The 20,611-nt window shown below is 59.8% G+C and overlaps 1 protein-coding gene across 3 annotated transcripts; it reads left to right on the top strand.

Moving 5' to 3' along the window:
* MLXIPL (MLX interacting protein like) lies at positions 189-18,945 on the top strand. Of its 3 annotated transcripts, none has more exons than XM_018040996.1 (17): positions 189-531; positions 4,248-4,354; positions 8,657-8,739; positions 8,906-8,995; positions 9,302-9,346; positions 9,899-10,100; positions 10,221-10,301; positions 13,149-13,318; positions 14,849-15,389; positions 15,582-15,649; positions 15,725-15,869; positions 16,038-16,150; positions 16,254-16,373; positions 16,529-16,656; positions 16,740-16,863; positions 17,565-17,694; positions 17,988-18,945. In XM_018040996.1, the coding sequence occupies exons 1-17, from the start codon at positions 233-235 to the stop codon at positions 18,104-18,106; spliced, it is 2,565 nt and encodes an 854-aa protein (XP_017896485.1). In that variant the 5' UTR covers positions 189-232; the 3' UTR covers positions 18,107-18,945. The 3 variants fall into 3 exon arrangements, with proteins under 3 accessions (XP_017896485.1, XP_017896486.1, XP_017896484.1); XM_018040997.1 differs by having other exon boundaries at positions 15,728-15,869; XM_018040995.1 differs by having other exon boundaries at positions 15,582-15,869.

The following is a 20,611-nucleotide window of genomic DNA, read 5'->3' on the forward strand; positions in this document are numbered from 1 at the left end:
AGACCTGCGGGAGCTCTGACCCGGCGTTCTCACGCCTGGCGTATTGACTGTTAATATAAGCCCGCCCCGTCTGCTCCCGCGCGCCCCGAGGCCCCGCCCCCTCCAGCGGCCTATCGCGGCTGGAGGGCGGGGCTATGCTAACAAGCGGTGGGAGGGGATATGCTAATGAGCCGGTCTGGCCACACGGGTTGCGCCTGCAGCTGCCGCGAGCCCAGGCGAGGCGACGGCGGCGATGACCATGGCCGGGGCGCTGGCGGGTCTGGTCGCGGGCTTGCAGGGCCCGCGGGTCGTCCCCAGCCCGGATTCAGACTCAGACACAGACTCGGAGGACCCGAATACCCGGCGCAGCGCGGGCGGGCTGCTTCGCTCGCAGGTCATCCACAGCGGTCACTTCATGGTGTCGTCGCCGCACAGCGACTCGCTGACCCGGCGGCGCGACCAGGAAGGGTCCCTGGGGCACGCCGACTTCGGGCCGCGCAGCATCGACCCCACACTCACCCGCCTGTTCGAGTGCATGAGCCTGGCCTACAGGTGAGGGCGGCTCCGGGGCCGACAGCCTCGGCCCTCCATGGCGGGACCTTGCTCTGGGGCTCCCGGCCAACCCACTCGGCCCCAAGTCTTGGTCCCGGCTGTTCTTAGAGACTCGGGCCACATCCTGGATCCCCTCTTCTCCTCCACCCCGGAGTGTCTCTGATCCCGCCCTTTCCACTTAGCCCCCCGACTTGCATCCCTCCCGGGTTCCCATTTCTCTCCACCAAGACTCTCTTCGTAGGGCAGGGACCTCCTGCCCTCCCCCTCGACCTCCGGAGGCCCCCCTCCGGCCTCTCTCCCCGAGTCCTGACCCCTCCGCCCCCAAAGAATGCCAACAGGGCATCCCTCGCACTTCCAGGACCCTAGGCGGTCCTAACATCCGCACCGTTCACCCCGGGGGTCACTCCACCTGACCACCTGCAGCCTTCTGCTCCCAATACGGAAGCCCCTGCCCAGGCCGACTCTTCTTGCACCCGCGCGATACTCCTCGCACCTTGGTTGTCCCAGTTCATAGCCAACGTCGACTGAAACCCAGTCTCTAGTCTACCCTGCACCACTCGATTGCAGGACAATTAACCTGTTCTTAACCTGCTGGGTCGAGGGTGGCGGGAAGAGAGTGCCTGGGGAGGACCCAGGAGGCGCTCCCTCGCAGTTTCCCAGCGGGGTCCGGAATGGGGTGATACAGGCTGCGCAGGGCTGGTCCCGGGGAACCGGGGTCGGGGGGGCGTTGCCTGGGATCGCCTCCCCGAGTCGCCGCGGGAGGTTCTGCGCCTAATATTGCCTGGGACCCCTGCTCGGGGCGTCGCAGAGCACACCGGCCGCGCCCCGGCCCCAGCTCCACGCCTGTGTCCCAGGGGAGGGCGCGAACCAGGGTCCTGGCTCGGTGCCCCGGAGCAAAGTTCCCCGGAGCGGAGGGACCAGGATAAATTATCAACCGAAAACCCGTAGAAGAAAAAGGGGGATCGGCCGGCCTTGATCTTTTCTCTGTGCAAATATTCCTCTTCCTCTGCGGTGCCTCCTCCTCTTCTGAGAACCGCTGGCTAGAGACCGGCAATGACTGGGAGCCGGGGAGCAGGGGTGGGGATTGCGGGGGAGTGTTGCCCACCCCCTGCTGTGGCGCCCAGCCTGGACCCCATTGGCTGGACGCTTTGTAACCTTGGCCCACACGCTCTGGCCCTGGGCCCAGGTCATGTTGCAATCTGATCGCCCAGAGAGCCAGACCTGTGTGGAAAGTTCAAATTCCCATCCCATTCCTCCCTCCCCTCCTTGGACATCACGGGACTTCAGGGGACAGGGCATCTAAGGTCACGGGACACCGAATGTGGGGTTCGGCCAGGGGGAGCACCTGCTCCCAGGGTCCTCCAGGGTCCCCTTTTCCTACCCATTCCCAACTTATGCTTCTTGCCTTATACCACATACTGCTCTGCCTGGGCTGGCTCAGGCCCACCCCCCATCCCAGACCATGGGTGACCCAAAGGGGAGATGCAGGGGAAAAGGCCAGGCAGGGGACAGAGCCCACTCCCAGAACCACCCCCACTAGGAGGCTGATGACACTGTTGTGACCCCAGTTAGGGGAAGCTGGGGTAGAGAGATTTGGGCTTTCTCCCTAAACACCAAGAATATGCCATCTCTGTGGCAGGCCCTGAGTGGGGGCCTAAGGGGTAGGGATGGGAGTGGCTTGGTACCAGAGGACTCTTGAGTTCTCCCATTTGGCAGAGGGAAAAACTGAGAGTCAGACTCGGACAGTGTTTTTAGCCCGTAAAGACTTAATTATAGGGGTTCCTTGGAGGGGAGAGCAGTGACGAAGCTGGGGTGTCCCAAGAGAGAAAGTAGATGGGGGGGAACAGCAAGGCAGGGGGGTCCAGGGGTGCTGGGTGGAACTGGTCAGTTTGACCCGGGGGGACAGCCTGCGGACATCTGGTCAGTTCTCACCCTCAGCAAGGCCGTGTGGGCAGAGAGAAGACTGATCGCATGGGCAGGAGCCCCGTGTTCCACGGTTCTGTGGGTGGAAGTCTCAGGGAGGCAAGTTCTGAAAGTTCTGAGAAAACACCTGTTCATGGTCAGAGCTGGCTGGCTAAGGAAAGAATGGCCTCAGGGATGAGTGAGAACAAGCAGGACGCTATCAGGGAAAACTCTAAAGGAATTTCTGCAAGGTAGATATGTGGGGTGAAGGGGGGGAGTTCTGCATTTTCGTCTTCTCATTCCCTAAATTCCCAGAATTTCTATTGGTCATAAAAAATCCTTTGAACTCTGGCCACAGGCTTTTTGCTCCAGGCTGGGCTCCTCTCCTCCCCTCCCAGCCAAATCCTTTCCTCCTGGGCTTGGATGTCACTGTCTCACCTCCCCGAGCCCTGCCTGGCCACAGACTTTACAACCTCACTGGGGAAGTGGCAGAGGGAGGGAGGCAGGTGGGGGATGGGGGCGGCACTGGGGGATCAGAGTGGGCTGGGAGGTTGCTGGGATACAGGCTGGGGCCACAAACTCAGGAATACCCCCCCCCCCCAGGTGCCACAAAATAAGCTGGCCCGGGAGGTATCAGAGTGCCCCCTCTGTCTGTCTCCCTACTGGACAGATGGTGTTTACCTAACTTAGGAGGGATCGGGGTGGGGGGAGGGCAGCCAGAGGGCTGGGTGCTTGGGCCATGTACCCTATTTGGGTAATGAGGCCTGTTGTGCCCTGGGGTAGTAGTCCCCTCACTCCACCCCAAAGCAAACACAGGAGCTGGGAGACCAGAGAGCAGAGGGGACCCAGTGACTCAGGTACTCAAGGGGCTGTAGGAGCCAGCCTGCCAGAGAGGCCCCCAGAGAGGCAGGCCCGGTCTTCTGGAAGACTAAGCCTTGGGGCCTCAGCCTTCCCTGTGAGCAAGAGAAGGCGGGCCAGAGGGGACTCATATATTACCCTAGCTGGTGAACCATGCGGAAGGAGGGCAAAGGAAAGAGGGAGAGACCAGCAGGGTCTTGACCTCCTAGGCCAGCTCCTTGGGGGTGGCAGACTTGGCCTGTGACCATCAGGACCCTGAGAGTCAAGCCCCTCACCTGGCGGAGCCCAGTCCATCGTGTGGATTTGATTGACTACCTGGGTCAGGGTCTCAGCCCCTGACCATCACTTCACCATCCTAGCTGCCTTCCTTTGGGCCCTGGTGGCGGTTGTGTTGCGCACACTCTGGGAAACAGTGTACCTTCCAGCTCAGTCCAGATTGCCATGCTGGGGTTTTGGGCTGGGCAGACACCAGACAGGCAGTGAAAAGGCAGCGGCTGGCTGCTTGGAGGTGGCCTCTGGTGAACCCGATCCCTCTGTACCCAGACAAACCCGACCTACCCCCTGGGGGCTCAGGGGTCCAGTGAGATGGATGGAGAAAAAAAAACACAGGGCCTGAGTGAGATTCCACCGTGTGTCCTTGGGCACGTCCCCTTTACTTCCTGACCCTCAGTTTTCTTCAGTAAGAAATGGACAGACATTGTCATTCCAAGGACTGAGCTCAGAAACAGGTCTCAGCAGGTCTCGCCAGAGGAACACAGAGGCCTGGAGTGGGGCCTGGGAGAATATTTTAAAGGTAGTCATTTCAGGCAGGTAAGAGTGAGGGGCAGGATTTGGGGGTGGTCCCTCAAATGGCCCACCATAGGTGAGTGCCCCAGGGCCCAGGAAGAGAGTGGAGCCCACCACCCCCCTTTAACTTTCCACACCTGCACCCTGACCCAGCCCTCTCCCTCTGACAGTGGCAAGCTGGTTTCTCCCAAGTGGAAGAATTTCAAAGGCCTCAAGCTGCTGTGCCGGGACAAGATCCGCCTCAACAACGCCATCTGGAGGGCCTGGTACATCCAGTGTGAGTGGGCACCACGGGCCCTGCAGGAGGGCTGACGCGGGGACTGCCCTGGGCACCCTCAACACCGGCTCCGGCAGAGCACCTCAGGGGAGACCGGGGTCCCCAGCATCAGTACCCCTCGACAGCTTCTAAACCCAGAGGGTCGTGGGGCACATGTCCGTCCCGAAGGTGCTCTCCACTGTAAAGCTGGGCAAAGCAGGAGTCACCCCTTAGAAGTCCTAAGAGAGTGGAACAGTTGAAAGCCCATTCTGCACCCCATTAGTGTAGTCAGGCGCCTCAAATGCCAGGGTAGAAAGAGGCATTCAGCACTATCTGGGCCAGTCACAAAGGGGAAACTCAGATCCTGGTGGGTCTCCACCAGCTATCCCGTGAGGTCCTTGGTGCCCCCTCTGCCATCGAGATTTGAGGGGAGGGAGCCCAGAGAGGCCACGTGGTCTAGTGGAAGGGACTCCGGTTTCAGAGTCACCCAGGCAGGGCTGGTTTCCCACCCTGTCTCTGGCCCTTGCTGGCTGTGTGACTGCAGGCAAGTTGTCTGACCTCTCTGAACCCATTTCCTCATCTATAAAAGGAGGCCAAGAGTCCTAACTTTCATGGCTGGCATGGGGATCACAGGTATGAACAGGCCTGGCACAAAGCTGGCGCTTAATAAACGATGGTTGAATCTGATGTACCCTTGAGGAGGTCACGGTCATTCATTTGGGGATGCAAAACCCATCCATCCCCGATGGCAGGGCAGCAGAGGCTGAGAGGCTGGTCGATCCCGTGCTGGACCTTGTCCAGCTCAGTAAGGTCCTCCTGCAGGATCGAAGGCTATGCTGAGCTGGGAACACACAGCCCACAAGGGCCCACCCAGGTATTCTCTGTACTGGCCCCACTGGGTTCCATTCAAGCAGAGAAAAGGAGTGGGGTTTTTTTTTGTTTGTTTTTTGGTTTCTATTTGCCTTATGTGCCTGGCAGGTTCATAAATCATCTTACTTAAGGCTTCCAAGCAACCTGGGGAGACAAGTTATTATTACCCCCATTTTATGGATGAGCAGGTGAGGCCCAGAAGGAGAGTGACTTGTCCAGGGTGTGTGTGCTTAGTTGCTCAGTTGTGTCCGACTCTTTGCCACCCCATGGACTGTAGCCCTCCAGGCTCCTCCATCCATGGGGATTCTCCAGGCATGAATACTGCCGTGTTCGGGGTGACGGAGCATAAAAGGAGCAGAGCTATGTCTGGCTGTGAGTTCAGGGCTCTCCAGCTCAGCCCAACACCCCTTCCACTGCTTCCAGCTGACTGGCTTCCAGTGAGAATGCTCAGGACAGGCCCTGCCCAAACCAGGAAGCTGGTGGGCTAGGGGGAGAAGGAGTCTCTAACTTCCCTCACCATCCCATGCCACCCTGACGTTCCCTCCTCTAGGCTTTCCCTCCAAAGCAGGATGGGATGCAAACCCTTCTCTCTCTGCAGAAGGAATTTCTGACGCCAGCCAGGGGCCCTCACCCAGACTATAGCACAAGCTGATGGAAGGACCCCGAGTTCTGAGTCAGACAGGGCATTTAAGTCAAGTTCTCACACGTCCTAGCTCTGGGAACTTGGGCAAGGCCCTCACCTCCCCCAGCTGGAGCTTGTTCATCTGTAAAGTGGGAATCATAAACACCTTCTTGCTCAGGCTTGCTGTGGGTTTTCAGCAAGATGGATGATCCATGTCACCTCACAGGGCCTGACACACACAAGGGCTCCCTTCAGGTGAATGCTGGGATTGATTACTATTATTGTGATAATAACAACAGCACACTGCAGGCCTGAAACCCAGTATCAGGACTCCTCCTTCCTGAGCCCAGAAAGTTTGAAAGTGGGCTTCAGGAAACGCGGAGGAGCCGGTTTGCTGGGGGGCTGCCTGCCTCCTCCCCTTCACACCTGCCTCTTTTGGGCAGGCTCCGGGCCTCCAAGCTCCCTTCTTTTTCCACACCACCAAATCGTCGTATTACCTCTGAGCTCCCAGGGCCTCTTCTGGGCAGACCTGCCACCCTGCTTTAGCTTTTGTGATGTGTGTGCTTTCCTTGTCTCTCCCCATAAGCCGGGAGGTTCATCCCTGATCCTCCATGGGTCCCCTGTCCCAGCACAGGTGCAAGGGGCTAGGAGGCCACATGAACTGATGAACTTACCACTGTTAAGTAAAGCATGCCTCAGCCCTAGGAAGTCACATGATCCCTGCCCTTCCATCCAGAGCACAGGGTCACCGGGTTGGGGAGGGCAGAGCCTGACCAGGCCTGCTCAGCGCTGACTCTCTGTGGACCCTGGACAAGTCCGATCTTTCCTGGCTCATATCCTCAACGACGAAGCCAGGAGCAGAGACCCTGAGATCCTCCTTGCTCTCATCCCCGGGAGTTCACACAACCAAGGGCCCTCCCTTTGCTTTCTGTCCAAGCCGTGCTTAGCAACTGGGACAACTCCCATCCCCACTCACACAGGGATAGTCTTGGAAAATGTCCTTTAGGACAGAACTTTGTAAATGATGCTGAAGGTCCCAAGAAATTCCACGGTCAGGTGGTGCCCCCTCCTCTGTGTCAGAGGAAGCTGGCTGTGGGTTGAAGCAGGATGGGCCCCACGGACACCCCGGAAGTCCTCTTTGTCAAGATTGCCAGGAAAAGTCATTTCATTGTGGGGTGGGGAGGCGGGGTGGGGGGCGGGTTCCAGGGTTCTAAAGGCCTGCTGTGTGCCAAGTTCTGTGCCAGATGCAAGGATTTGGGGCTCAAGGGCACTGCCCCTGCTTTCAGTCCCAGCAGAGAGGCCAGCGTGCAGAGAGATGGCCGAGGCAGGGCAGAGGGTGAGGCAGGCGGGACCGAGGGGTTGTTTCAGACGAGGAAAGGCTTCCCAGAAGAGAGGGTGTCCTGAGCTATCCTGATGGGGGCATAGATGTGGGTAGATGAAGCAAAGGAGGGAAGGGAAAGGCATTCCACATAGAATAAAACTAGAGGGCTGCTGGGGCAGGGGGTGGGGCGGGTGTCTGGCTTCCAGGGGGAGCCTATGAAGGAGACGAAAAGGCAGGAGAAGCAGCGGGGCCAGTCACAGGGGCTTGGAAGTCAGGCTAGGGGGCGTGGACTTTACCTAGGAGGTTCAGGGAACCATGGAGGGTTTTAGGCCAGTACTGCCAATGGTGTAGGAAGAACTGACCTGGCCATAGAGGAAGGTGAGCTGGAGAGGGTGAGGCTGGAGTCAGGGAGGTCTAGGTGAGAAATGACACCAGACCAGGGGCCGAGAGTGAGCATATGGAGGGGAGGGGATGGTGGAACAAATGTCACACATCCTTGAGGTTGAGAGGGTTAGTCCATGGATGACATGGGGATGCTGGGAGGTGATGGGAGGTTGGGGCACTGGGAGGCCAGGTGGGCAGTCCAGAGGAGGCTCTGGCTTGGCAGGGAAGTCCCCAGACATCTGAGAGGGATGTTTTGAGACAGCCTAGTGGAGGTTCCCCCAGGCAGCTGGAAAATGAGTCTGAAGCTGCAAAGGAGCAGGATGACAGAGGTTGGGGGGTGGGGGGCAGCGCTGGCGGGGGGTGGTGGGCTGGCAGCAGGGCCAGGGAAAAGTGGTCAGGGAGACAGGAGAACAGAGGGAAGTCTCCTGGGGCCTAGGGAGGAGGAGGGGGTTGCTCTGAAGCCAAAGTCAAGGAGCATGGGGCTGGGGAGGGCCAGAGCCTTGAGTTCAGGAGCTGGGTCAGCGGGGTGAGTGTGGGAACAGATGCTGGGGTATAGGTGTGACCATGCCACTGGGAGGCGTGGAAATGGAGGTGGCAAGTGACAGCTCTTCCAGAGCTTGGGAGGCAAGCCAAAGGGAAGGTTTGAGAGGTAAAGGAGAGCCTGGCACTTGTTTATTGGCCAAAAAGGAGCCTGGGGAGAGATCAAGGCTGGAGACAGGGATGGGAGAGGAGGAGGCGGAGAAAGGGCTCAGGCAGGTGGCCTGAAGCGGAGCAGGGATGGTTCTCTGAGATGGAAATGGGCACCCTGAGGCAGGGACCAGGGCTCTGGACCTTTAGCCAGCCAGCCAGACCAAGACCTTCTCTGGACAGTTCACTCCCTGTGGCCCCACAGTTCCCACTCAGCAAGCATTGCCTGCACACCTCCTAAGCTCCCAAAGGAGCAGATGGCACGTGGGAGGTTTGTGTCACAGGGTCTCATAAAAAAGGGAGATCTGGGAAGGCCAGAGCAGCCCGGAAGGCTTCCTGGAGGAGGTGGCACTTAATCTGAGCATGGAAGGCCTGGCAGGATTTCACAGTGTGGCAGATGAGGGAGCTGGGCACCCCTGACCTGGCCCCCTTCTCTCAGATGTGGAGCGGAGGAAGAGCCCCGTGTGTGGCTTCGTGACCCCCCTGCAGGGGCCTGAGGCTGATGAGCACCGGAAACCGCAGGTAGCCGAGACCAACTGGACCAATCAACTGCTGCCCCCCCAAACCGGGCCCCCTCCTGCCCCCCACTCCTCGTGCTGAGCGGGAGGGGACTGGGCCAGAGGGAGACTGGGGTGAGGGTGGGGTCAGTGCTGCCCCCGCACTGAGGCCCCTTCCTGGCCCTCCCCAGGCCGTCGTCTTGGAGGGAAATTACTGGAAGCGGCGCATCGAGGTGGTGATGCGCGAGTACCACAAGTGGCGCATCTACTACAAGAAGCGGGTCAGTGGGCGCGGCGGGAGGACCCTTCCCCTTGCCACCGCGTCGCTTGCGAGAGCCCTGGGGGAACGCCCTCATCCCACACACCCTGCACCCCCACCCGCCGCCGGCCCTCCACTAAGACCCAGGCCGACAGCGCCACCGCGTGGCCACAGGACCTCCTCGCGGCCTCCTTACCGCCGAAGAGCTCCTGAGGGGCAGCGAGGGATCCGGTGGATCTGGCGGGGAGCCCTCGAGTAGAGGAGGCCTTGGCGGGGAGGGATGGATGGGGGCAGGGGGTCCAGTGTCCCCCTCTGTGTGTTCCCGCAGCTCCGCAAGTCCAGTCGGGAAGGGGATCTCCTGGCCCCAAAGCAGGTGGGTGCTCCCTGGACCCAGAGGATGGACGGTTGTCTCTGGGTGGGCTAGGCAGTGGCGGTGGGATGCGGGAGGGAGGGCAGGGGAGTGGGCGTCGCCGCTGTCCTGTGGTTGCTGAATTGACCTCTTCTTCCCATGGGAGGGGCAGCCTTGGAGCGCAGTAGTGGAAAGACCCCAAGACTTCTGGTTGACTAAGCAAAGTGGCGGGGAGGCATGGGAGAACAGAGGGCTGTAAGAACTGGGCCCAGGTAGGCAAAAGTGCAGGAGACAGGAGGGGACCCTTAGCTCTTCGGCAAGCCCGTCTCAGTCTATCTCTGGGGAGAGTTGTCAGAGGCCGTGCGGTGACCGTAGCCTTTCAGGCAGCAAACTTGAGTCCACCTGAGAGAGGAGAGGAGAGCGGCCCCTCTCGATGGCTGATCACCCCCTCCCCCCAGGCAGGGGGCGACCAGGAAGAGCCAGGGCCAGCAGGAGCACCCTGGGTCTCCAGGCCTGGAAGGAATGGGGTGGTGGTTGTGGGGTCTCCTGGGGCTGCTGACGGCTCTGTCTCCTCAGGCGGAAGGGGGGTGGCAGCCACCGGAGCGATGGTGCGAGCAGCTCTTTACCAGCGTGGTACCCGTGCTGCTGGGGGGCCCGGAGGAGGAGCCTGGTGGGCACCAGCTTCTGGATCTCAATTGCTTTCTGTCCGACATCTCTGACACGCTCTTCACCATGACGCAGCCCACCCCCACACCCCTGCAGCTGCCCCCCGAGGATGGTGAGGGCCTGTGCCAGGGAAGGGAGGCCTGAAGGGATCCGGGCAGCCAGGGGCAGATGGCCAGGCATGGGCACCTCCACCCTGCCCGACGCTCCTGACATCACCCCTGCCCGCTTCCAGCCTACGTGGGCAACGCTGACATGATCCAGCCAGACCTGACGCCGCTGCAGCCCAGCCTGGATGACTTCATGGAGATCTCAGGTGGGCCAGGCCCCGCCCCCTGGGTGGGTGGCCACAGGTCAGTGGTAGGAAGGCCCCAGTATGACTGAGACGTCAGGCTGGTCCCAGGCCCCTCTGGAAGGGTAGATGATCCGGGTGATTTCTGAGGGATCTTCCTGGTCTCCTTTTGTGTCTGGGCCTTGGGATACAGCCAGAGTAGCCTCTGGTGAGATCAGGGTACCTGGCAGGGGACAGGGGATCAGGTCCATTGAAGCCACCCGCTCTGGGGAGTTCACAGGAAAGCATGGACTCTCTCAGAGGAGAGAAGGGCTTTGATCCCTCTCCTTTGTTTGAGCCTGTTTATTCGTATTTATATAACTCATTTTTAAGAACTATTTATTAAAGAGCATTTCAAGCACCCACACAGGTAGGGAGAGAGAATCCCCATGGAACCCTCACCAACATCAACATTTATCAACTCGTGGCCATTCTTCTTTCATCTAGAACTCACCCACTTCTCTCCTCCTACGTAATTTTTTTTTTTAATCCCAGGAATCTTATCTTATAAAGCATTCTTTAAAGTAGCCCTTTGCCCTACCTCCCTCTCCTGAGCCCCAGGGCCACCGGGCACTGGTGTCTCGTTTCCCTCCAGAGACATCCCGTCTGTACAGCACCCGTGGACAAATGTCTCTTGGTCTCCACGGCAGCTTTCTTCCCACTTTGCTTTCTTCACTCAGCTGTCGGCCTTGGAGACTGCTCCCGATGGTCACATGCTTAGGGGACTCCAGGGTCCAACCTGTCTCAGCCGAGGCCTTGGGGACACAAAAGGGGTTCCTGGCATAAAGGCTTGGTTTTGGTGACCCCTCCACTCTTTCCTGACTGGCGGGGTCCTGGGCCTGTCATGAGAGGTGGCGGCCCATGGGGCGGGACGAGGGAATGAGGAACCACCCCCACCCCTGCCTGGGGGTGGGGTGGGGGGGGCATTGCAGGGCCGTAGCCGTGTTGATGGCAGTGCCCCGGGAGCAGACCCGCCTGGGAGGGCAGCGGCCCCATCGGGGCCCACAGACCCCTGCCACAGGTAGGAGCCCAGCGGCCCCCACCCCGGGGCTCTGGACAAAAATCTGAGCATCGGGCTAGGAAGTGCAGGGTGGCTGCGGGAGTGGGGTCTAGCTGGGGTGACCTGCCATAGGGGGCCTGGGTCACACAGGGAGCGTCCGGAGTACCAGGGCCTTCAGAGCTGCCGCTCTGTCCCCCAAGAGGTCCTCACTAGAGAGGAAACCCAGGAAGGGAGCCATAACTCTCTGGAGGGAAGGGGCTTCATGGGGGTGCGTGGGTGGGGTGCTCAGCAAGGGGATGGCAGGTCAGTGGAGAGGAACAGGCCAGGGAGGGTTCCCTGGGTGGCTGGGGCTAGGAAGTGACTTCTGCCAACCAAGGTGGGGTGGGGACTGGCTATGGCCAAGGGACCCTGGTGACTTGGGCCGGGCTGAGCTTGCTGCTCTGTGCACCCCGCCTGATTCTGGGGAGTGGGCGGCAGCTGTCAGGGGGGCTGCTCTGAGACCCTGAGCATCCTGGGACGATGGGATGAGGCCCGTGGTCCCCGTGGGGCTGGAGGTGCAGGGTCTGCGGGCGTTCACCCTCCACCTCCTAGTCTTTCTGCTAAAGGGAGGCTGGAGGATCCTGACCTCGTGGCTGAGAAAGACACACAGCCAAACACAGACACAGCAAAGGGCAGACATGTACATGCCAAGTCACACCAGGGCAGGTACACAAAGGCTCAGACAGAGCGACAGACAGCGGGGAGGCAGACAGGCAGATGCTACGTGAGACAGACACATGCAGAACCAGCCGCCCAGCAACACCTGGGCCCCACCGTCCCGTAAAACGCACAAATAAGACCCCACTGGGCTCGCAGCTTGATGCTGGCTTATCCTACTCCTGGGTTTCCTTCAAGGGGCCCCTGGGAGAAAGCCTGACCAGCTGTCTTGGCCGGGGTGGCTGGAGCCAGTGGGGTTGCCTCTGACCAGACCAGGAGGCCTTGGGAGCTGGTGCAGACAGAAGGCTTGCTCAGGGTCAGAGAAAGGTGCCCGGAAGGGAGCGGGTGGGCAGGCGGCGACCAGGCCCGGGATGTGGTTAGGCCGCGGACAGCTGCTTCCCAAAACCAGAATAGCCTGGGGCTTACACAACCCCCACCTCCAACAATCTGGCTGCCCCCCACCCGCCAGCTCTTTCAGGCCTTCTAGCGCCCCCTCACCCCTGCCCCTACTCTGAGTCCACCCTCTGACCCTGCTCAGACCCTCTTAGGCCTCTCACCCCTGACTCCTGGCCTCCACCCTTGTAGCCCTACCCACTGATCTTCCAACAAACCCAACTTGTCCCAGATCCACTGCCCTTCTGACCTCTTTCTCCCCCGACTCACTCCGTGACCTCCTGACACCCTGATGATGCCCTTCCCCATCGCAGACCTCCTCCCGTTGGACCTCACCCTCTCTCTCCCTGGCACTCTGTAGTCACCCCCTCCTCCCCCAACACACTTTCTATGTCCCCAGCAGGCGCAGACAAGGCCTGGGGCTCCCAGGTCTGGGAGTGTGGAAGGGGGTCCTCAGGAGCCAGTTTGGGTGCTCAGTGGGAGGGCTGCTTCCTGGGGTCCTGCTGACACCCCCACGCCCTTCCCCGGCTGTCTCCCACTCAGGCCCATCCCACTCAACCCTCCGCCACTGCTTCCCCTGAGTGAGACAGAAACTCTCCCAGTTTCACAATCTCCCCTGGAAGGCCCCCCTGTCTTGCCGGCCCCCACCCCACCGCCAACCCAGCCCGGGGACAAGGCCAGCCCGCTGCTTCCAGCCACGGCCTTAGCTCTGATGGCTGCCACCCTGTGCGTCTGAATTCCAGATTTCTTCACCAACTACCGCCCCCCACAGACGCCTACACCGTCAAACTTCCCAGAGCCCCACAGCTTCGGGCCCATGGCTGATCCCGTCCTCGGCAGTGGGATCCTGGGCTCGGAGGTGCCCTCTGCCTGCTCGGGCATGACCCACCTCTCAGGGCATAACCGCCTGCAGGTGAGCTCACCCGCCCCGCCCCACCCTGCCCAGCTCACCTGCCCACGCCCAGGAGGTCCTTGGGGTACTTCCTGGGTATGCTCTTGGTCCATCAAGAGAGAATGGAGGGCACAGTTCAGCTGGGGAGGAAAGACCCTCATGAAGCAGGGCTGACAAGATTGTTGAGGGTCGGGGGAGGCTAAGGACAGAGGAGCATGGGGCTGGGCTGCTTGTTGGAGGGCTTCCTGGAAGAGGGGGTGGTTCTGGGCTTTGTGAATGAGTCAGGTTTGAGCAGAAGAGACTGGTAGAGGGTATGCTGGATGTGAGGAGAAGCGTGAACGGAAACATGGAGACCAAAGCTGAGCACGTACCTTTAGGAAGCTGTGACTCTTGTCAGTTTGGCTCAGGACCTCCAGGCCCAAATCCGATGCTGCCCCCCCCCACCCCCCGCCCAAAGCTAGGGTAGCTGCCTTTTTCCTCCGTCGTCAGACTTTTCTGGCACTGTCTTAGTTCGTTGTTTGAGAGGTCTGTCTACTGGACTAGATGATGAGCTCCTTGCTGGAAGGGCTCTGCCCCACTCACCGCATCCTCACACTTGCCACATTGCGTCTTCCCATCCTGAGCACCGTTCAAGCACATTCACAGCAGGCAAAAATGGTTGCCCAGTGATTGAACAAGTCAGTGAATGGATGAGTGTGTGAATGGGCGGGTGTGTTGGAGAATAGATCGCTGGGTTGTAGATGGGGGTAGATGCTTGTACTGTTGGTGTATATATAGCTAGGTGAGTGGTTGGTTGGGTGGATGGGCTGGTGGATGGATTCGTAAATGAATAAGTAGTTTGGTGGATCAATAAAGGGCTTCTCTGGTGGTTCAGATGTTAAAGAATCCACCTGCAACGCAGAAGACCCAGGTTCATTACCTGGGTCGGGAAGATGCCCTGGAGCAGGGAATGGCCACCCACTCCAGTATTCTTGCCTGGAGAATCCCATGGACAGAGGAGCCTGGCGGGTTTACTGTCCAGGGGGTTGCAAAGAGTCGGACACGACTGAGCGACAACCACGTGGTACATGGTGGATCAATAAATGGGCTGGTGGATGGATATGTAGCTGGTGGATAGATGGAGGGACCGTGGAAAGGTTGGTGGGTGAGTGAAGGAAGTTTAGGTGGTTGGATGGATTGGTGAATGGGTTAGTACCTGGAGGACTGGTGGAGATTTAGGTGGATGAGCTAGCTCACAGATGAGAGAATAAATAGGTGGATGGACGGAGGTTGGATGGACGGATGGATGGATGGGTTGGTGGATGGATTGATAAATAATTTAGTGAATGAATGAGCGGGCGGAAAGATTGATGCTCTTTCTCATGCTTAAATTTGTGTATAAATGTGCCCCACTCTTTCCCCTCATTAGATTGTAATGTCCCTGATGTGTGTGTCTGAGGCCAAAGACTATTCAGCTCCCACAGTGCCCAATCCAGAGCTCAGCCAGGCAGGAGGCTGCCTGGGAGGCCCCCAAAAGGCCAGCTCTCTCCCCGCTTTTTGTCCCCCAACCAGGCTCGGAGCAGCTGCCCTGGCTCCCTGGACTCCAGCACCTACCTGAACTCTGATTTCCTCCTTCCTGGAGACCCCAAGCCCAAGCTCCCACCCACACCTGTACCCCCACCCCTCCTCCAGTACCCTAGCCCTGCCAAGGGGCTGGGCCTGGAGCCCTGTCCCCCGCCCCGCTTCCCTCCCATGGCCCCGCCCCCTACTCTAATGCAAGAAGAGCCCCTCTTCTCGCCCAGGTTCGCTTTCCCTGCCGTCCCTCCTGCCCCGGGAGTGTCCCCGCTGTCTGCTCCCACGGCCTTCCCACCCACCCGGCAGCCTGGCCCAGGCCCCGCCCCCTTCCCCATAGACCTGCTACCCTCCGGCTATTCGGAGGCCCCATTTGGGCCTCACTTCCCGGTACCCCAAGGCACGCGGCCCAGAGGCAAGTCCCCTGCCCCGACCCCCAGAGGGCGGAAGCCCGGCGCCCCAACCGTGGCCCCTGCCACTGCCAACCCCACTGCCACTGCTGGGAGCAACAACCCCTGCCTCACGCAGCTGCTGACAGCCGGTGAGTCGGGAGATGGGGACCCAGTGTGGACTCCGAGAGCCTGCCGGATTAGAAGGTGGGGGGTGAGAGGCTGGCTCAGCCGGAGGTCCTGGGTCCTTAACCCTGAACCCGGAAGGGGTATGGGCTATTAGGAAGGGAGGGGTGGGGCTGGGAGATGATGGATGGGGCCCCCAGCATGCTGTCTGTGCACAGCCAAGCCTGAGCAAGCCCTGGAGCCACCGCTTGTGTCCGGCGCTCTCCTTCCACTCCCAGGGTCACCGGTAAGACAGCGGGCACTGGGAGGTGGGGTTGCACCCTGGGCCTTCACCCCGACTCTCTGCCCTTCTCCACCCCAGCAGGACACTGTCCCCGAGTTCCCCTGCACCTTCTTTCCCCCAACCCCGGCCCCCACACCACCCCGACTGCCTCCGGCCACCCCGGCCCCTCCCAGGCCCCTGATTGTCCCCAAAGTGGAGCGGCTCTCGCCCCCAGCACCCAGCGGTAAAGAGGGGTTGAAGGAGCTGGTTGGGGGGGGGGTCGGTCTGCGGGGTGGAAGGAGGGGAAGGGGGATGTGGAGGACGACATCTGGGGCCAGGATGAGAGGGACAGGGCCACGGGACTCTCTCCCCTGTGTGGGTCTGTCTGTGAGTCCATCTGTCCCTGGCACAGGTAGTGAGCGGCGGCTGTCTGCGGAGCTGACCTCGCTGCCGGGCCCAGGGGCCCTGAACATCCGTATCTCTCCCCCGCAACCCATGCTGAGCCGGGGCCGTCCAGACAGCAAGGTGGCACCCGTTCTCTCCCTAAGGTCTGTTTGCTCTACCCCAGGCCCTCTTGCGCTCCCTCCCAGGCTCATGCCGGCTCTCTTGCCTCTCCCCCAACCGCCAGACAGAAAACCGGCGCATCACACACATCTCTGCGGAACAGAAGAGGCGCTTCAACATCAAGCTGGGCTTTGACACGCTGCATGGGCTGGTGAGCACGCTCAGCACCCAGCCCAACCTCAAGGTGAGTGCCCAGGCCCCCCAGCCGCATGTGGACCCCCTCCCACCCACCCAAGACCAAACCCCCAGGCAGTCCACACACCCACTGGCCTCCACCCTGCCCAGTGCCTCAACCCGGGGCCCCAGTACCCAAGGCCGCCCTGGTTGGTGCTGCTGTAGATGAGCAAGGCCACCACGCTGCAGAAGACGGCCGAGTACATTGCCATGCTGCAGCAGGAGCGCGCGGCCAAGCAGGAGGAGGCCCAGCAGCTCCGGGACCAGATCGAGGAGCTCAATGCCGCCATCAAGTAGGTGGGGGCGGGGAGGGTGTGCAGGGCCAGCAGGGGGCCTGCTGCCTGACTCCCCGCCCTGAGCCACCCCGTGCCCCCAGCCTGTGCCAGCAGCAGCTGCCTGCTACTGGGGTGCCCATCACACACCAGCGGTTCGACCAAATGCGAGACATGTTCGATGACTATGTCCGGACCCGCACGCTGCACAACTGGAAGTTCTGGGTAGTATCCTCACTGGGCCAGCAGTTCGGTGTGTGCTGCAGCCAGATCAAGCTGTACCTGACGCAGTCCCTGCTCCCCAGGCCAGGCAGGGTCTCAGGGCTGCTCCTGGAGGAAGAGGCTCCAATTCCACCCCCTCCTGCCAGCCCCCTGGCACCTTGGCCAGCAGCATCGCCTGGTGATGGGCTGGGAGTGGAGGGAAACTGAAGGGGAGTCACTGGGTGAGAGGACCACAGCCCTGCCCTCAGAAGGTCCTAGGGGCAGTTTGGGAGAACCCAGTACTGGAGAGGGTTGCCATTCCCTTCTCCAGGGGATCTTCCCCACCCAGGGATTGAACCCAGGTCTCCTGTATGGCAGGCAGATTCTTTACCATCTGAGCCACCAGGGAAGGCCCAAACTCTGAGTAAGATGACTGGGGTGGACCCTCGGGAAGACTTCAAATCTCTCACTCCCTTAACCTGGTCGAGCCCTTGACTGAGCCAGAGCAGGAAGCCCAGGGATGGGGGCTAGCCCAAGGAAGGCCACGGGGGAGCTGGCAGAGGGAGCTGAGAGCCAGAGAGCTGCAGGAGGACCTCGGCAGATGGGAGGGCGGCTACAATAGGGGTCCTTGGGGTTCAAGGCTGGACAGTGGTTGGAGATCAGGGCTCCATGTGAAGTGGGTGAGGGTACCAGCCAGAGGCCAGGTCTGCTCCTTGACCTGGCTCCAGTTCAGCATTCTCATCCGGCCCCTGTTTGAGTCCTTCAACGGGATGGTGTCTACAGCAAGCCTGCAGAGCCTCCGCCAGACCTCCCTGGCCTGGCTGGACCAGTATTGCTCCCTGCCTGCTCTCCGACCAAGTACGTGCCTGCCCAGCAGAGTGTCCAAGCCTCAGAGCAGGGGGCTGGGGGCCCACCCTGCTCAGACCCCAGTCCAGCCTGTCCTCAGTATAGCCTAGACTTTTGTCCATCCCCCACCACGCTCCGGGGTGGACCACTAGGACACCCGCAGACAGAGCTCCTAGGAGGGGCTGACTGACAGTCTTGCTAACTAGTTCCTCCCCTGATCCTTTTGTCTTTAGCATCCAAGTGTAGGATGACCCCTGACCCCGGAAAGTGTCTCTCCCTCTCCCTCTCTCTCTCTCTTTTCCCAGCTGTTCTGAACTCCCTGCGACAGCTGAGTACATCCACCAGCATCCTGACGGATCCAGACTGTATACCTGAGCAAGCCACACGGGCAGTCACAGAGGGCACCCTTGGCAAATCTTTATAGTGCTGGACAGACCCTGCGGCTCACTCAGCTACCCTGGGGCTACTTTCCCCGGGCACGCCCCTCCTGCCCGGAGTCCTGGCTGTCAAGCAGGGTTCCTGCTCATCTCCCGGAAGCCGGGAAGAGCTGTGTTCCAGTCCCTGTTATACTATAGCAACTAATGCTGTGATCTGGGCGGGGGTGGGTAAGGGGGGCTCTTCCTCCCTCTTTAGACCTCCATTTTTCAGTCTGCAACATGGGGATGGGGAAGCTTGGAATGAAAGAGGATCCCAAGGCCTTAGCAGCTGTGGTACTTGGGAGACTAACCTGGCAACTCAGAGAATTTGAAAGAGGGAAGGGGGTGATGCTTCCTTGTCACTCCCACCTGCTCCCCCGACAGGTGGGGCCCCAGCCTGTGTTTCTAAGCAGGGAAACAAAGGTGGTTCCTTCTCTGTGCTCCTCCGCTGGTAGGGGAAGAGGCCACAGGGTGACATCCCTGGATGAGGCCAAGAAGGTCTGATCCCAGGAGAGAGTGGGCAGGGGTTGACCAAACCAGGGCAGGTATCTGGTGTGTGTGTGTGTGTGGATACGTGTGTGTGTGTATTTTGTAAAGAATTCTTGATCAATAAAAACAGAAACTGTTAGGGACTGTCAGCGTGTCTTGTTCTGGAATGGAGAGTGGTTGTGGCCTTGTAGAGGGCCTTGCTGGCCACGAGGGGACCTTAGCTTGTCCTCTGAGCTGGAAGCCCCTGGAGGGCTTTGACTGAAGGGTGGGACAAGATCAGAGGGACCTTAACGGGATCCCTCTGGAGGAGAGTTGAGAATAGGCTGCAGGGAGTAAAGGGTGGAAGCAGGGAGACGCTTCCCGGGTGGCACTAGTGGTAAGGAACCTTCCTGCCAAGGCAGGCGGCTTCAGAAGCTCGGGTTTGATTCCTGGGTCAGGAAGATTCCCCTGGACGAGGGCACGGCAACCCACTCTAGTATTCTTGCCAGGGAAATGCCATGGACAGAAGAGCCCGGGCAGGTTCAGAGAGGCTTGGCACCTGCCACGTGGGAGGAGGGCAGGGCCGGGACCACAGGGTGGAAGCGACAGGGCCGTCCATCGGAACCATCCAGGAGGAGAAAGCTGCCTTGGGGGTCGTGACCACCCCACCATGTGAGATAATGCAAGCAGAGGGTGGGTGGCCGCCGGGTCTGGATGTCTTAGCAGGAACTGATACTGCAGATGGGGAGCTGGGGTAAATGGCCCCAATACTTCGAGCCTTTCATTGATCCTTTTCTTTTGTTTTTTAGCCACACCATGTACCTTGAGTGGTCTTTTAGTCCCCCAACCAGGGATTGAAGCCACGCCCCCTGCAGTGAAAGCATGGAGTCCTAACCCCTGGACCACCAGGGAATTTCCTTTCATCTACCCATTTAACAAGTATTTGGTACTTGCCTAGTGGTCCAGTGGCTAAGACTGGATGCTCCCAGTGCAGGGGCCCCAGGTTCAATCCCTGGTCAAGGAGCTGGATCCCACATGCCAGAACTAAAAGATCCTGCATGCCACAACTAGGACCCGGTGCAGGCCAGTAAATTTAAAAAAAAAAAAAAAAAATTTCCTGAGGGCCTACTACGGACCAGACGGTGGCCTTGGCTCTTCACTCATCCTGCCAGAAAGGTCCCCAGAAGACATCCCCTTGACCCTGTGTCCTCCTCTAGATGCCACCTTCCCTTAAGAGAGTCTACACCTGCCTTGTCCCCCTCCTCCCCTCCCACTTGCCTCCAGCCCCTGCCTTTGGGCTCCTCCTCCCTCCCCACTTCCACCCCAGCCTCACCCCTGCCCTGACTCTACTCTTTCCAAGGTCACTTGGCTCCCTCACTGCCAAATCCAACAACCACTTTGCAGTGCTCCTGGGGCCTTTGGATCTCTTTCTTTAAAAAAAAAAAAAAAAAAAAATTATTTATTTGGCTATGCTGGGTCTTAGTTGCCACACGTGGAATCTTTAGTTGAGGCATGTGAGAGATCTAGTTCCCTGACCAAGGATTGAACTTGGGCCCCCTGCATTGGGAGTGTAGACTCTTAACCCCTGGACCAGCAGGGAAGTCCCCTGGACCTCCTTTATGAATCACTCTTTTCCTGCAAATCCAGGCTCTCCTTCCTCCCCGCTGGCAGTGACTTCCAGGCCCTGCTGTGGGAGCCTTTTCCCCCAGTTCCACCTCCAGTCCCTTCCTCAGCCCGCTTCCCTTCTCACTCTATGGGAAGCTCCCAGCCCTGCCATTGCCTCCGGCCTCTCAGCTGAGGGCTTATTTTCCTGTATCTGTGCTGCCCACCACAGCTCCGTTAACCTTGAAAGAGCCAAAACAGAGCTCAGCATTCCCAAAACTGCAGCTCACAGCCTTCACCCTCTAACCTGAACCTTTCCATGCTCCCCAAGCCCAGGAAGGGCACCACTATCCAGACACTTGGAAAACAGTTGTCTTCAGCTCTTCCCCACTCCCCACTGCCCTCTGGTCTGTTACCAAGGTCTGGCCAGTTTGCTGCAGGGA

Source organism: Capra hircus, chromosome 25 (genome assembly GCF_001704415.2).
Source record: "Capra hircus breed San Clemente chromosome 25, ASM170441v1, whole genome shotgun sequence".
Taxonomy (NCBI): domain Eukaryota; kingdom Metazoa; phylum Chordata; class Mammalia; order Artiodactyla; family Bovidae; genus Capra; species Capra hircus.

Excerpts from the sequence above, each read along its gene's own strand:
- MLXIPL (XM_018040995.1), top strand. The coding sequence starts at position 233 with ATGACCATGGCCGGGGCGCTGGCGGGTCTGGTCGCGGGCTTGCAGGGC. Across the intron at positions 15,390-15,581 it reads CACGCAGCTGCTGACAGCCG|CCAAGCCTGAGCAAGCCCTG; the intron begins GTGAGTCGGGAG and ends GTCTGTGCACAG. Across the intron at positions 16,374-16,528 it reads GCACCCAGCCCAACCTCAAG|ATGAGCAAGGCCACCACGCT; the intron begins GTGAGTGCCCAG and ends GTGCTGCTGTAG.